The 15,528-nt window shown below is 51.2% G+C and overlaps 1 protein-coding gene across 12 annotated transcripts in view; it reads left to right on the top strand.

The window, feature by feature from the left end:
• The window catches only part of MEGF11 (multiple EGF like domains 11), a 329,933-nt gene that overhangs the window by 119,089 nt on the left and 195,316 nt on the right, over positions 1 to 15,528 (top strand). For all 12 annotated transcript variants that reach the window (XR_012120744.1, XM_037010031.2, XM_037010030.2 and 9 more), the window contains exon 4: positions 3,468 to 3,568. Coding sequence is in view for 11 of the 12 variants with exons in the window: in XM_037010031.2 (XP_036865926.2) it covers positions 3,468 to 3,568 (101 nt within the window). In the remaining variant the exon portion in view is untranslated. The remainder of the gene's footprint in view (positions 1 to 3,467; positions 3,569 to 15,528) is intronic.

Genomic DNA, 15,528 nt, shown 5'->3' with positions numbered 1-15,528 from the left:
GCACTGACTTAGAGAACAGAGTAGAGGGTAGAATTTGGCTCCTTGGCCAGGCTGCCCTTGGGAAATGCTCCATCTGAGCAATTGCACATAGGAACCCTGCTCCCTTGTCTGCAGCCCTCCACAAATCATGGTGTTCTTTCACGTCACTGGCCGGGGAGAGGAGAGGAAGGCAGAGAGAACATGCTTTGTTGGGCGACCCTGGGCAAGTCACTTTATTTTGGGATTCCCAGTGTACTTATCAAATATAATGATCCTTGCCCTTCCTACCTACCTGCAGGGTCCAGTGAAGTCAGGGATGTGGAAATACTTTAAAAAGTGCAGGAGAAAATGGAGAAAAAAGAGGTATTAGATGCAGGCAAAGTGGCACTATTTTTTAAGGGATGAAGAAACCAGCAGATGAAGGGTAAGTGAGGGGAAGAGGGAGAGGCTGCCTGGGGGGCCCACTCCCTAGTTGCTGAGCATCTATGCTGGTTCTAGATTTCTTTTGCCCTTCAGGCTCCTTGTGGGCTCAGTCCCCCTTTGCAGTTTATGCAGGAATCTTGGGAGGTAGCAATGTGGATGGGAAACTTGCTCTATGCTGAAAAACCAAAGTCCTGGTGTTCTTTGAAGTTCCGCTAGTAATTTGCGGTGAGACACTGAGCACAGATATAATACCTGCTTTAAAATCCTTGTCTGTTAATTCCAGCATCTGGGTTGTCTCAAGGTTGGTCTTTATTGATCGCCTTTTCTCTTATATAGGTAATATTTTTAATTTCTTTATATGTCGTGTAATTTTGGGTTATATTCTGGGCACTGTGAGCAAGTGACTGTGGAGACTGAACTTTTTTGTTCCTCCAGAGAGTATTGATTTGTTGTTGTTGTTGTTGTTTGTTTCCACACCCAGTGAATTTGGCTAAACTCAATTTCCAAACTCTGGAAGTTCGGTCTTTTTAGTCTTAGCTTGACTGCTTGGATCCTGCCCTCCGTACACGTAATTCAGGGGACAGAAGTTTGGGCAGAGATTTTACAAAGAATATGGGGCTTCCTCTTTGTGGCTCTTTCTTTTCTGGAGTTTCCCTTTTCACTTTGTGGTTACAGGCACTCCCTGGACTTGTCCTGTGGTTCTTCAGGCCGGTAAGGCTGCGTGTCTTCTCTCTGAATTTTAGTCGCCTGGAGTATTGCTAACTGGGGTCTGCCCTTGGGCTGACCTTCCCAGTGTCATTCCTTCCTCCCAGTGTCTACTTGCCTCCAGTATCTGCATTTGTTCTCTCTCTAGTGCTTTCAAACAGTTTTTTATGTTCCCCAGCTTGCATAGGTGTTTGCAGGAGGGTTGGTCCAATAGGAGCTGTGCATCGCCTTCCTGTAGCCCTTGTTGGTGAACTGAGGAGATGGGACCAAATAACTCCCCTAATTGTGCCAAGTTAGCTGTCTGTGGTCCTGGTCAAAGGCAGAGGCAGAAATAGAAGTCCTGCCCCTTCATGAGCCCTGTCAGGCCCTGTGCCAGAGCCAGGTTTGCTTGGAGGTGTGGCTTTCTTGGGCACTCGGAGGCCTGGGCTACTGTCCATCACGACTAAGGAAGAGTGAGTAGGTGGCTGCTTATTAAATAGGCTGCATTCCTGGAACATGAATTATTATTTTGCTAAATTACGGAGTCGCCTTGTAGCTTTCCTGACGCCCCGGAGTGTGCATGCTGACAGCAGCACCATTGGTGTGCGTCAGTGCGGGATGGCTTGCTTGACTGTGGCATCCTTCTCCCGGCTGCCGGCCCCTTCCCTCCCCTGTTTCCCACCCTCATGCCAGGAGCAGTCAGGGATATCTGTCTGCTGGGGGGGCTTTACTGATGCTGAGACCACCTCTCCATTGGAAGGGCTTGGGGCTAGTGCTGTTGGGAGGAATGGACTGCATGACCTCTGAGTCACCCTGAGTCATTCTTTATCTGAGAGGCTTACGTAACCCCTGCGATTGCCAGGGGCCTTCCTGTGCCGGTGAAGTAGCTTCACTTTGAGGCCAGCTTACCTTCCATTATGGGTTTTTGACAAAGTAGAATGACTTTAGTTTATGACATTCCCAAATATCACAGATTTCCCTGGAGTCCCACACTGTCATTTGTCATAAAGGGTGGGCTGTAACTGGGGGGCTGGCCTGTGTGGGAGGATGCCCTTCCCAAGCTGGCCTGACCCGCTGTGGAAAGGGGGCCGTAGGAGTCTCCAGTGCCCCACCCGGCTGCTCTGCCCCAAGAAGAGCAGTCCACGGAGCAGGCTCCCCTGGGGTCCCGGTGGGGAAGCAGAAGGGCTCTGGTTTCAAAGCTCGAGGGCTTGCAGTTGAGTCCTAGTTAACACCGTGACCTCATCTCTCTGGTCTTTAATGGCCGCTTCACATCTCTTCCATTTTGACCTATGTGTGAGGAAGGGGCTTTGCCCATCAATACCCCATTTTGAGCCCCTTCTAAGGACTCAGTCCTCACATCGTCCATTTCGCTTGTCTTATTCCTTCACTATGGCCATTGCATAAGCCCAGCAAACCACCTGTAGGAATTGACATGGGGCAGCAGGTTAATCCTAGTGGCTTCGACATTAAAGTGACTTGGGTTTCAGTCCTGGCTCCCAAACTTATTAGCTGTGTGACCTCGATTAAGTCATTAATGTCTGTGAATCTCAGTTTTCTCATCCATAAAACAAAAGGAGGGGCACATAAAATAAAGAATAAAGGCTCCAAAAAAGAAAATAAAGGGAGCATAATAATGCTGCCTGCCTCAGGCAGAGAATGGAATGGGATTTTGCCTTTCAGTCTCTCTGGCTCAGGGTGAGGTCTCAATACCCTGGTCAGCCTAAGAACAGGAAACTGGTCTTTAACTTCTGGTCCAGAGCTGCTGCTTCTCCCTGGGCCTTAGCTGCTTCCCCTGCAGAGCCAGGGGTCAGTGCTCAAGGGGTGGCAAGTGAGGCTCTTCGCCAGTAGTGTTATTTTTGGTGAGAGGGAGGTTAATCCACCCTCTGGGACTGAGTCATACTCAGAGAGTCTCTTGCTGACTCTGCTTCAGTTCTGCATGTGGGTGGACCAGTTCCTGGGGAGCCACAAGCAGCCCGCTTATTGGGGTGCTGGCAGTAGGCATAGACGCTCCAGGGCCCAAGTCCTGTCCTGGTCACCCCATGGGCTCCTCCAGCCCAGGGTCTGGAAGCTTTAAGGAGCCCTTGGTTGCCCTCCACAATGTCACCCCAGAAAGTATCTTCCCCTTCTAAGTATCTCTCTGCAGGGACTGGGGACAAGTCAGCAGGTGTAACAGCAGCAGTGTCAGAACTACATTCTGCATCTCAATGGCCCACAGCCTGCCATCGATTTTTCTTTATTGTGTGTTCCTTCATATTACAAGTCACCATGCATTTTAAAGTAATTATTGAATGGCATCCTCGATATAGCTTAACACAAATATCATTCTAACGGGAGTGATTGATTTTCAATGCTTTCAAGTAGTTCTCTCCCTTGTGCCTTAGGATCAGTTACAAGACGGCGTATCGGCGTGGTCTCCGGACCATGTACCGGCGGAGGTCCCAGTGCTGCCCTGGCTACTACGAGAGCGGAGACTTCTGCATACGTACGTAGGGGCTGCCTCTGTTCTGGCCTCTGGAGTTGGGGGAGCAGATGGAGGGGGACAAGGAGGAAGGGAGGTAGGGCTGTCATCCAGGCCCTGGGCAGCAGGCCTCAGCTGACCTGAGGGCTCCACAAGTTCCTGCCTGCTGCCGGCTCTGATGGGTTAGTGGGTCTGGTGCAAACAGGTCAGCACAGATGCGTCCATCAGAAGACCCTCCTAACAGGTCAGTGCTAGGCTTTGCTGGGGTCAGAAGAGAAGTGGATGCTTCTGGCCTAGGTGCTCTGAGGAACAATGGGAAGAAGCGCTGTGTGCCTGGCACAGAGCTGAGGTGCTTCAAAAGGCTTCAGGGGTGGAAGGAGGGATAGATGGACGGAAGAGAGGAAGGAAGGAAGGCTGGATCATTGGTTGGCAAGATCATTGTACCTAGAAGGAGGATGACAAGAGTAGGACAGAACATAAGGGGCCAGTTCCAGGAAGTGGGAGGGTTTCTATGAAGGACTGGGAGACACCGAAGAAAAGGCGGATGCATGAAAGACACATGTTACCTCTGTCCCTATTTGTCTGTAGTGGCTCAGAAAACTGAAGCCTTAGTGTCCCCAGAGAGGCTAGGGCTGAGCTCTGGCAGCTGAGGGCCTCTGGGCGGGGGTGCCATGTGGTACAGTGGAAGACACCCTGGAGCCTGCAAAACTGGCTCTGGTCCCAGTCCTCCAGGTGTGTGGCTTTGGGAAAGTCGTGTAACTCCTGCAGGAGAATGACTGCAGGACCCTGGTAGAGGGTCACTCACCTCTGGCCAGGGGAATGGGACCAGTACAGTGTTTTCTGGGGGGCACTGAGGGTGCCCTTGAGAAGCTGGGAGCCCCTGTTGAATGACTGAGAGGAGAGCGCACCCCCAGAGCTCCTGCCTCCTCCTTCGGGGGCAGCTTTGCAGAGTGGTTTTCCTTGTTCGCGTTCTCCTTGCCGTTCGGGCGGGTGGAGCGAGCCAGCCCCCCAGAGAGTCTGGGCAGGGTGGGCGTGCTGATGTTGGGAATGAAATGACAATTTTCCCCTACTGATGTTCTGTCTCTCCTAATGCTGGAGAAACTCGATTCTAATTGCGTTACAGGAATGAATGAAAAATGCTCCTGCAAATGGGTTCAATAGCGACGGTTTTGCAGGAAATACAAAGTTACTCGCCCAAAGCAAACCCCACAAGGCTGTTTCTCAGGAGCAGGGCTGAGGGCTGGTGACCTGGGGTGGGGTGACTATGAGACCCAGGTGTGGAAGTGAGATCAAGGCTTTGCTGTTCCCGCTCTATCTGCCTGACGTGGAGCGAGAGTCGGGCGTGGGATGGGACACAGGACTCATAAAGCCCAAGCAGGATGCATGTGAACAGCTCTTTGCAGCTCAGAGCACAGTGATAGACTCAGGGAAATGATAAAGGGAGTTTGGACGTCAGCGCAGGGCTCCGGGAATGGATGGGCACATCCCCTTCCTAATTGCCATTTGTGGATGTTGGTAAAGCTCCTGGCAAATGAAGAGCAGGGCAGAAGCACTAAGTGTCCTGATTGTACAGGCTCATTGCTGACCAGGAAGGGCAGCTTCTGTCCTCCCACGTGCTCCTTATGTAATGGCAGGTGCTGCCTGCTGAGCTGGTGGCCACAGGCCAACCCACTTTCAGAAGCCAAGCTAGCAAAGCCACCTTGAGAAGGGAAGGTGTTTCCTAGAAGGCACAGGAGAGTATCAGCAAAGAGACAGGGCCCTGAGGCATGTCGGGTGCTGGTAGTGATGACACAGAGGCTGGGTTTGAGTCACACACAGGCCTAGGTTTGAGCCTCAGCTCTGCCCCTGACACATTCCTCCCCTTAATCTCATTGCCCTGGTCTTCAGAGTACACAGCCCATGCCAGGCACCTTTCACTTTTACATACAACTCCTCACATTAGCCCTCTGAAGTAGGTACCCTTATTTCCCCCATTTTATTGATAGAGAAACTGAGTCACAGAATGATTAAGTAACTTGGCCAAGGTCACACAGCTAGAAAGTGGTCGAGCTGGGATTTGAGCCTAGGCTGCCTGGCTCCACAGTCTGCTCTGAACCAGCAGGACAGGCTACTTCTCTGTTCATGAGCCTAGGCAAGATGCCACTGTTCTGACCCGTTTCCGCTCATGGAAAGCGGGGATAGTAGTATATACACCACCAGGCACAGCATAGGGACTTAATGTTAGGGCCCACTCGATGGATGTGGATCTTAACATTTTTTCTGTCTTGGTTTTTATTTTAATATCTCAGTGCTCCATGGACCCTCTCCCTGGGAAAATGCACATTACATGTATAAACCTACACATATGCACAGTCCTTTGTATACAGTTTCAGTGGGTTCATGACTCCCTTGAAATGTACAGAGTCCTCGCACCCATGGTAAGTAGGTTCTTCCATGTGCTCGTGTTTATTCATTCAGCTTGTACTGGTTGCTTCCTATTATGCAAGTGCCGGGGAAGAGATGCACAGGAGATATGGCTGCTGCCTTGAGGAGCTTGTAGCCTAGTGGAAGTACACAAATACAGGACACAGAGTGTATAGGCGCTGTCGTGGCATCTTCATAAAGACGGGCAGGAGTAGAGAGAGGCTGCCGGCAGCGACACCCACTTACCAGGTGTCCGTAAGAAACCAGCTCCAGACAGCAGAGCGAAGGGGGACACCCTCCAAGGGTGTTTCAGCCTGATGTTTATTAGCAACGGCTGTGGCCCACCCACGGTGCTGTGCTGCAATTCAGAAATAGCCCCTGCCTTCCAGGAACATGGGCCTGCTGGGAAGACGGGACAACATGCAGGAAAATGATTAGATAGCAGCCTGGAGAAGAACATGAGAAGGACCAGACAGAAACCGGGCATAGGCAAGGGGGGGCTGTGACCTGCGGGCTCACGGAGGCTTCGTGGGGCTTTGGGACAGATGGAATGGCATCTTGGGGGTGGCTGGAAAGGGACCCATCAGCAAAGACCTGGAGGCAGGCCTGAGCACAGTGGGTGGATATGGGCTGGGAGGAGTAGTGTGACGCTGGCTGGGTGGGGTGTTCATTTCCTAAGGCTGCCGTTACACCACAGCCTGGGTGGCTGAAACAACCCTGAGCTTACTGCCTCACAGTTCTGGGGCTAGAAGTCCAAAATCTAGGTGTCAGCTGGTCCCTTCTGAGGGCTGTGATGGGGGATCTGTTCCAGGTCTCCCTTCTGGCTTCTGGTCATTCCTTGGCTTGTGGCACCCCAGCTCCACTCTGCACATGGCATTCTCCCCATATGTGTGTCTGTCTGCACATGTCCTTGTTATAAGGACAGCAGCCCAGTTGGATTAGGGTCCACCCTCATGACCGCATTTTAACTTGATTTACCTTTGCAAGACCTGATCTCCGACTAAGGTCACCTTCTGAAGAATTAGGGGCTAGGACATCAACATATGAATTTTAGGGGACACAATTCAGCCCCAAACAGGTGGGTATCAGCCATTACCCAGTATTCTTTTTCCTGCTTATTGTGGTGGGTGTAAAGAGTGGGGGCAGCCACCCACCTCCCGCCTACCTGTCCATGAGGGAGTGGTGGCCCCAGAGTCACTAATGAGAGGGAGAAATGGTAGTGATGGTTGGAGGATTGTACCCAGGGTGCTGGGTGCCATAGGAGAAGCTTGCAAACCTGGGAGCCTCCTGAAGGAGCCCAGGCCCGGCAGCCCCTGCCCCTCCCCCTCCTCCGAGGTGTGGTCAGACAATCTCCAAGTTCACCAGAACCTGGCAGGAACCTGTCTGATGCCCAGAGACCTCAGAACCCTACTTGAGAACCTCACCCATGCTCTGGGAAGGAGCAGGGGGACACTGACCTCCCTCCAAAACCACCTTCCTGGAGCCTAGTTCTCAGCAGATGTTAGAAGGACACTGGCTTGGGACTGAAAGCTTTGCCTGCCTCTGCCACTGACTTGCTGTGCAGTCTTGGGCAAGTCCCTTTGCCTCTCTGGACCCACTGTGGAATAGGGAGGGTCATTTCTGTGTGTGGAAGGAGGACAGATGAAGCAGTGAGCTGGAGTGCCCCGGAAGTCATAGGGCTCCATACAAAAGCAGGGTGGCACTATTTTTCTCCTCTTTGTAGCATTTCCTCTGTCCCAGAACTGCCATCCTCGTCCTGGAGCAGCCCACCTAGAACCATCTACATCCTTTCGAGCCACCCCCTCTAGGGAAAATGGAAGTTCCATGACTGGGATCCTCACCTGACCCTGGTCTGCTCTCCCGCTGCACGTGTGCAGTGCTGGCAGAAACAGGCTTGTGCACGCGTTGGCAACGAGCAATTATTGACTCTATATGAAGAGCTGTGCCCAGTGCTCTGGGGTTGGGAGGTGGTGGACCAGGAGAGAGATGGACTTGCTATATGCAGACTTGCCCTGGAGGCAGACATGATTCTAGTGCTAGACCTGCCATCACAGGAATAAAGCTAAGCGTAAGGCCTTTTACCCCAAAAATGTTCTGCTGTCATTTTTCGGTCTCACAGAATCCAGAATGAACTTGCCAGGGGCTGAAGCCCTCAGGAGAGACACCCCCCCTCCTGCCAGCTCTGAGTACAGCTGAGGCCTGGACTGCCTTGGTTGCCCAGACATCAAAGATTTCCCAAGGATCACCGGGCGTAAACATATGTCTGTCTTTCCCCTTTCTTGAGAAATAGGGCAGTGGGCATCTTGCCTCCTAAGATGGAGTTACTTTTAATTCACTTTGGTAGTGGGGTCTGAGGCATTTTGAGAAACTCTGCTCTTTGAAAACATTAGTCTGTAATATTTCTGACTGGATGGGCTGGGTTATGCTACAGTAACAAATAACATCCAAATCCCAGGGGCTTAAAACAATAGTATTATTTCTTATTCATATGGCATGTCTGTCACAGGCTGGCTGGGGCCTGCTCCCTGTCAGCCTCACCCAGGACCCAGGCTGCAATGTGCTGGTGGCCGTGGCAGAGAGGGGAGGGCTCTGACGGGCCTGTCTGGAAGGCAGAGGGCCAGAAGTATTTAGTGAGCAGTACTAACACTTATCACAAGTGCTGTGCAGATGCCACAGTAATCACGATTCATGGTTCAGTCAAATGTATGATCAGCACCCAGTAACCTAATATGAGAATCCCCCCGCCAGCCCGAGTCTTGGGTTCAGAAGATTTGGGGTGGTGTTGGAGGAGTTTCTAGCAAGCTTCCAGGTGATGCTTGCTGCTGGATTTGGAACCACATTTTAAAGGCCCCTGTGTGCCTTATGATAAATACGGTTGCCAGCGGGTTGCCTAACAGTCCCTTGGTGTTCAGGGCCTCTGGTGGGCAATGGGGAGAGCACATGCCAGCAGCGAGGAGCGCTTATTTACCCCATCTCCCTGTCTCCTTCTTCCTGTTGGTAAGAGTTTCTTCCTTGGGGGAGGTAAAGCCCCAGACTTCCAGGTGGTCATCTGGAATGTTCGTTGGCTGCTTGGAATGCCAGGGCCCAGCCCCCCACAGGGTGGTTTTCATACAGATCCAGAAGCTCCAGGTATGTGGCTGATGGGCCAGGCTGTGGCCTAGGAAGTGGGTGAGGCCCCTAGTCGGGTTGGGCCTGAAGAGGGACTGCTCAGGCCCGGTGGGGTCACGAGGGTGGCAGTGGGGGAACCAGCAGCCAAAGGTCTGGGCAGTTGGCTGTCCTGAGAGAACCTGGGGACGCCTCAGCTTTAACTCGAGTAAACTCATGCCGATTTTGGGATTTAGATACTCGTGTTTTATTATTGCAGTTTCGTGGAGTCGATGTTACTTAAATATCACTCCTAAGTTTACTGATTCATTGTTCCTCCTCCATCCTCCTTTGAGGCTCGGCCTCATTTTTGAAGGTCATCTTTAGTAGCTCTTCCCAGGAGGGCCTAGGAGTGATCACCTGTCCTGTGCTTTACTTGCCTGAAGATGCCTTTATGTCACCCTCACTCCTGAATGCTGCTTCGGCTGCCTGTGAAATTCCAGGTTTCAGCAGTTTGAGGCTGTTCTGTTCTGAACTTTGCCCCTGCAGCGCTCTGCAGTTTCCCCAGCATGTGGCCGGGCATGGACTTATATTTATTTATAATCTTTGCTCCTGCAAGGTATACATCTTCTTTAAGCGAGGGATTCATGTCCTTTATCAGTTCTGGAAAATTCTCAGCCATATCTCTTCAAATATCTCCCTTCATTTTCTCAATTCTCTCTGATTAGAGCTCCAAAATGTTGGACTCTCTCGTGCCATCCTCTATCTCTCCTAGGCTCTCTCTCATTTTTCATCTCTTTATCTCTCCATGCTGTATCTCTCCATGCTGTATCTTGGAAATTTTCCTCAGACCCATTTTTCAAATCCTTTAGCTCTGCTAATTAACCCGTCTGTTGAGGTCTTACTCTCGATGACGGCATGTTTCATTTCTAGGAGTTCCATTGGTTCATTTTCAGATCCGCATTTTTTTCTTAGTGTCCTTTCCTTTCATTATTAATTCTTATCCTTCTTTTATTGCTTTAATTATTTTAAGCATATCTCTTTTATAGTCTCTTTCAGAGAGTTCTTTCTTGAGCTATTAGTTCTATTAGCTCAAGTTCCCAGCATATCAATTCTCCTGTCTGTGGAGCCTGCTGATTCGTCTTACAGTGGTGTTGTTTCCTGTGATAAGTTGCACCTTTCTTTTTTCTGGCTGTGAACCCTGTAGACTTCCTGCTGCACCCCCACCCCCACCCACCCCTCTGCCCTGGGGTGTGCAAGAGCCCTACACACTAGTTTTGCATTTGCTTAGTAGGCACACTATTGGTTTCACTGGCTCATGACCAGTCTTTGCACTGGTAACTTGGTTTGGGATTGCATGCCACGTGTGGTGAAGGCTTAGGGTTTTTCCTTTTTCCTTTTTTAAAAAACTGATGTGAAATTCCTGTAATATAATATTAACCATTTTGAAGTGTAGAATCCAGTGGCATTTAGTGTATTCACAGTGTTGTACAACCCTCACCTCTACGTTGTTCTAAAACATTTTCATCACTCCTAAAGGACACCCTGTGCCCATTAAGTCACCGCTTCCCATTCCCCCCTCCTAGTTTTATGTTTCTCATGGAAATACTTTTCCTTATCCAGAATCCCTTGATTTTTCCCTAGGCTGGTGGGCAGCATTTTCAAGACCCCCCCTCATGGCGCTGGCAACTCCCAGGGCCAAGCGTGCCCCTGTGTGGGTGTTAAGCCCCAGGCTCCCAGCTGGGATAGTGGGAGGGGCAGGAGCTCCCCAGGGGTCTGTTCCCTGGGCGGCCTCAGCTTTAGCACCTGACCTTCGGCAACTCCTATAAACGCCTCCTGCTTTTTCTCTCACTTAAGGTTTATCTTTCTGTCGTTGGAGCTCAGCTATATATTTAAAAATACTTTTATTATATTTTTGGAGTATTTTTGTAGCAGGAGGGGCCTGCATTAACATTTTCTGCCCCGTCACTGGAACTGCCCCTATTTTATAGTAAGTGGTGGAGTGGGGGTGCTTTATAATGATCCTGTGACATCAAATTTTAATGCTTTCTTGGACCAATTTGCTCACCTCCAACAACTGTAAAACAGGAATGTAGCATCTGGTGGTTTATGCCACACTTTCCCGTACAGACACCCCTTGCTCTTTACAGGCAGGAGAAGTGTGTGTTATTCTTCCTGTCCTTGTTCCCAGAGGACTCTGGAGTCGAAGAGGCCGAGTGACTTGTCCGCGTGGATAAGCACGGCCCAGGCATTGAGATCGGGGCACCTTCCAGTCCAGGACTGTGGGTTTTCATTCAGCAGGAGGGACCTGTGGCCAGAAGAGAGGAGGAATGTCAGATAGGAGGACAGGCGAAGAGGTTTGTGGGTAAAGGAAGGGACTGAAAACAAACCAGTTTGATCTCACATCTTGCTAAGGAGGGTCCCGATAGGTGCCAGAATCAAGGTAGAGAGCCGGGGCCGGCTGTGTGTGCAGAGCTGAGGCTGTTGTCTGAAACCTGGCCACTCCACCAGGTTGCTAGGGAGCGTGAGTCCCTGCTGGGCCTCCAGGAGGCCTCCCGGGGAGTCCCGCCTGTTGCCGTCACCAGGAACAGAGCTGCTGCTGCTCCCGTGAGCCACCAACTCCTGGCGCTGAGCTCTGCTGCCTAGAACAACAGCCATCCTTCCCTCTGTTTGTCCATCCATCAACATTTATTAGATACCTGTGCCTTGAAGGCATTGCTGAGGCCTGGGGATGGTGAGATGAATAAGAAGCATGTGGTCTAGTCAGAGAAATGGTTTCATATGTGTATATGACATATATGTATATGTGTAACTTAAAAAATTATAACACAGTATGATAAACACACTTGAAGCGAACAAGGAAACAGAGGGTGTCACCAGGCTGGTGGTGGGGAAGGAGTGGCTGCCTGGCTGCCCTGACGGGTCCTTGCTGAGGGGCCAGAGTCAGCGTAGTCACCGCGGTCCTGTCCCCAGTCTTGTGGGCTTAGAACACTGGTTTAGGATGCCCAGGGCGCCTGAGAGCCAGTTCATGCTTTGTAATGATCAAACTGAAAAATACTGGTGCTTAACCCTGCTGCCAATTAATTCATTTACAATGAGAAATCTACCAAAAATTTGCTCTTGTGCACTTGTTTGTGCTTTTCAGGCCTTCAGCAAATAATTGTTGAGTGAATACGTTCAAGGTCCAGGCACCCCCAAGGCCCAGTGGGTTCTCTGGGCACCTGTCCTGTTAGCAGCTATATTCAGTTCCTCCTGTTTCACTCTAGGGCACCACCTATTTGGGAGCCCCGTGGCCGTTGGTTCTAGGTGCTCTATGCCCACACCGCCTGGGCCCCGTCTGTCACTGTGTCCCGCTGGTTGTGATACTGTCCCACTTGGCCATCCATCCCATTCAGAAGTGAGTTTCTGAAGCAGAGGAACCATGTCTTCTACATGGGTTACTCCAGGGCCAGTCACAGTGCCCAGCATTTAGTGCTGAATAATTAATGAATGAGTGAGCGGGGGAGTGAATGAATGAAATAGAAGTAAACCCCAAATACTGATAAACTACTTAGGGAGAAGCTACTGCCTCTGTCCGGGGAATCAAAGGGCAGGGGCATCAAAGAAGACTCCTTGAAGAAGGTTAGTTTTTCTTTTTTTAGCTGAAGTACATATAATAAAATGCACAGAGTAGAGCTTGATGAACTTTGACATGTATATACTCATGTAACCATCACCCAGATCAAGATATCAGTCAGTCTCACTGTTTTTCCCCCTTTCACCTATTTCAGCCATCCCCACACCCTGAAGGAGGTTAGTTTTGGGCTGAGTCTGAAAGATGAGTAAGCTTGCCAGGACAAGAGGTATGCAATGGTTAAGACAAAGCACAAGTTTTGAAGCCTGCCTCTTCCCGTGTGTGACCCTGAGCACATGACCTCACCTCTCTGTGCCTCGGTTTTCCCATCTGTAAAAGAAGATGGGGCTGTAGTAAGTACCCACCCCGCTGGGCTGTCATGAGGATTAAATGAGTTACCACAAAGACAGTATTTAGTTCACGGACTGCCACATAGTAAGAGCTGGGTAATGTTACTTACTGCTGTTTGTATTATTTGTGTGTGTCGGGGGGGGCATTCTCTAGCAGAGGTGAGAGGTGGGAAAGAGCAGACAGGATCGGGACACTGACGACAGGCGCCTGTGGCCAGAGCATGGGGAGAATGGGGGAAAAGTGGTAGGCAAAGGGGCTGCAGGGGGGCTGGGGCTGGACCCTCCTCACCACACCAAGGAACCTGGAAAACCTCACGAGGTCACTGAGGTGACATGCTCACAGTGGGATCAGGGAGCCATTGGGGCAGCAGCATGGAGGACCCTAGGAGGGGTGAAAGGCAAGTTGGGAGGCCAGGGTAGGGGTGAGTGAGCTGTGGGCGGCCGTGCTAGGCACTGTGGTCAAGGGGACACAGCAGCTTTGGGGCCTGGCTGGCTGTGTTTTGCTGGCCTAGCCCTCAGTTTCCCTGCGAGGCCTTTCCCCACCTGCAGCAGGGGCCAGCAGGCTCCTGTGTGCTGACACAGGCAGGGAAGGAGCTAGGCACCGCTTCTTAATTACCACCTGCAGCTATAATTAAACCTCTGCTCTCCCGACTGGACTGGGCAGCCTCAGAAGGGAAGCCTTTATTAGTGTCAGAGCAGTCAGGCATTTACGTAAGTCCGCTTCCCAGATGTCCTGGGCCAGGGAAAGCCTGTGAAGTAGCTAACCTGTCTGCAGCCTAACTCCCTGTATCTCTGTGGAAATTCCCAAATGCTCCCACCTTCCATCTTCTGAATTCCCCCCATGCCTATGGGATACCACCTCGGCTTGCCATTCTTGGAAATTCTCACCGTGCTGCAGGCCCCACGGGGTCTGGCCCTGGCTCATGCTGCGACCCATCCCCCATCTCTCCCTCTCCCATGCTCCTTCCCCTCCTTGCTCCTTCTGTGTGTGCTCGTGCTCCCACCTCAGGGCACAGGAGGACTTGGGTGCTGTTCCCTCTGCCCGAATGCTCTTCCCCCAGATATCCCCTTATTTCCCTCGGTCTCTTCTCCAATGTCATTATCAGAGAGTCTTTCCTGACCACCCATCTGAAACAGCAGTCCCCTCAACATCTTTCTGTGCCCCTCCGTGTTCTGTTGGGTTTTTTTTTAATTAGCACTATCACTACCTGACATGGAGATAGAATATATAAATTTTCATTTTCTCTCTCCCCAGCTAGAACATATGCCCAATAGAGACAAAGGACTTTGATTTGTTTCTAGTTGATACTTTTACTCCTAGAACAGTACCTGGCATAGAGGAGGTGTTTAATAAATGATGAATGAAAGAATGAGCAAACAAATGAACTGTGAGCGCCTAAGGGCAGGAGCCCCCTTTTCAAAAACATATTGCTGTGTGGTCTACACTGGCTCACAACCTGCGGGCACATAGTAGGGGCGCAGAAAGTATAGTCGTCAGGTACCTTTTGTTCCCCGATCTGCCTTGCCTCCTCTCGTATTTTTGACCCTTCCCTCCCATGCCCCCCCTGCTGCTACTCCAAGTGCTGTGCCGCAGGCTTCTCCATGCAGAGCCTGGTCATTCTGCCTCGCTTCCCAGGGTCCCACTGGGGTCTGCTGACCCTCTATGCCCACCCAGGCATAGAGAGCTGAATTCTCCAGGCTCTCTCTCTCTCTGGGACTTCATATGGGCTGCGTCCGCTTCCTAGAACCCTTGGTCCTGCTTTTCAGTATCTGCCTAGTGGCTCAGAGACTCAGTGCACAGCTGCCTGGTCTCTGAAAAACCCCACACCAGCCCACCCTCTCCCCTCCCAGTCCTGATCTCAGCCCCTTTCACCCCCACCTGCCCTTACAATTGTCAGCCTATTTATTCTCTCTCCTCCAGACTGTGAGCAACTTGAGACCCAAGGCTGAGAAGCCTCTGTATCCCTAGCACCCGGCAAAGGGCCCACCAGGGGCACATGCTTTGTGCAGTCTTATTGACTGGAAGGACCTGTGGGCTGGCTTTTCCTGGGGACCTGCAAAGGATACCCAAAGGAGTGGCCTTTGGGCAGGTCCCTGAGACCCTGGAGTAAAGGGTGGTCTGCCTCAGATAAAGTTGTTTTCCCTATTTCCCCTGCCCCTTGGGTTCCCAGAGCCCCTCCCAGAGTTCTGGTGTCTGTACCCAGTGTCACATGTGTATGAAGGATCTGGGGACCCCTGTCCTTAGGACTCTGAGCCCACTGCCCTCTGGGTTGGAGCTAAGCTTCCAGGTCATTCCTCAGGTAATGCTTCCTGGTTTGTCAGCCTCCCTCCCTCCTGGCCTTTGAGTGGAGAGGTCTCCGAAGGTGGCCATTAGTGGAGTTTGCGGACCATGGACATGTCGGTCCCCAAGTCTATTCCACTGTTTGCTCTTTGATTAAGGGAAGCTGCCCGGCTTCAGTGAGGTGGGAAATGACTCAGCCTCCCTCTGCCTTCCAATGGCCACTTCAGTACTCTTGTCTTTGTGAGCCCTGATC

The sequence above is a fragment of the Manis javanica genome, chromosome 8 (assembly GCF_040802235.1).
Source record: "Manis javanica isolate MJ-LG chromosome 8, MJ_LKY, whole genome shotgun sequence".
Classification (NCBI taxonomy): Eukaryota; Metazoa; Chordata; class Mammalia; order Pholidota; family Manidae; genus Manis; species Manis javanica.
Note: the sequence above shows the minus strand (reverse complement) of the source record. Positions and strands in the feature narration are given on the sequence as shown.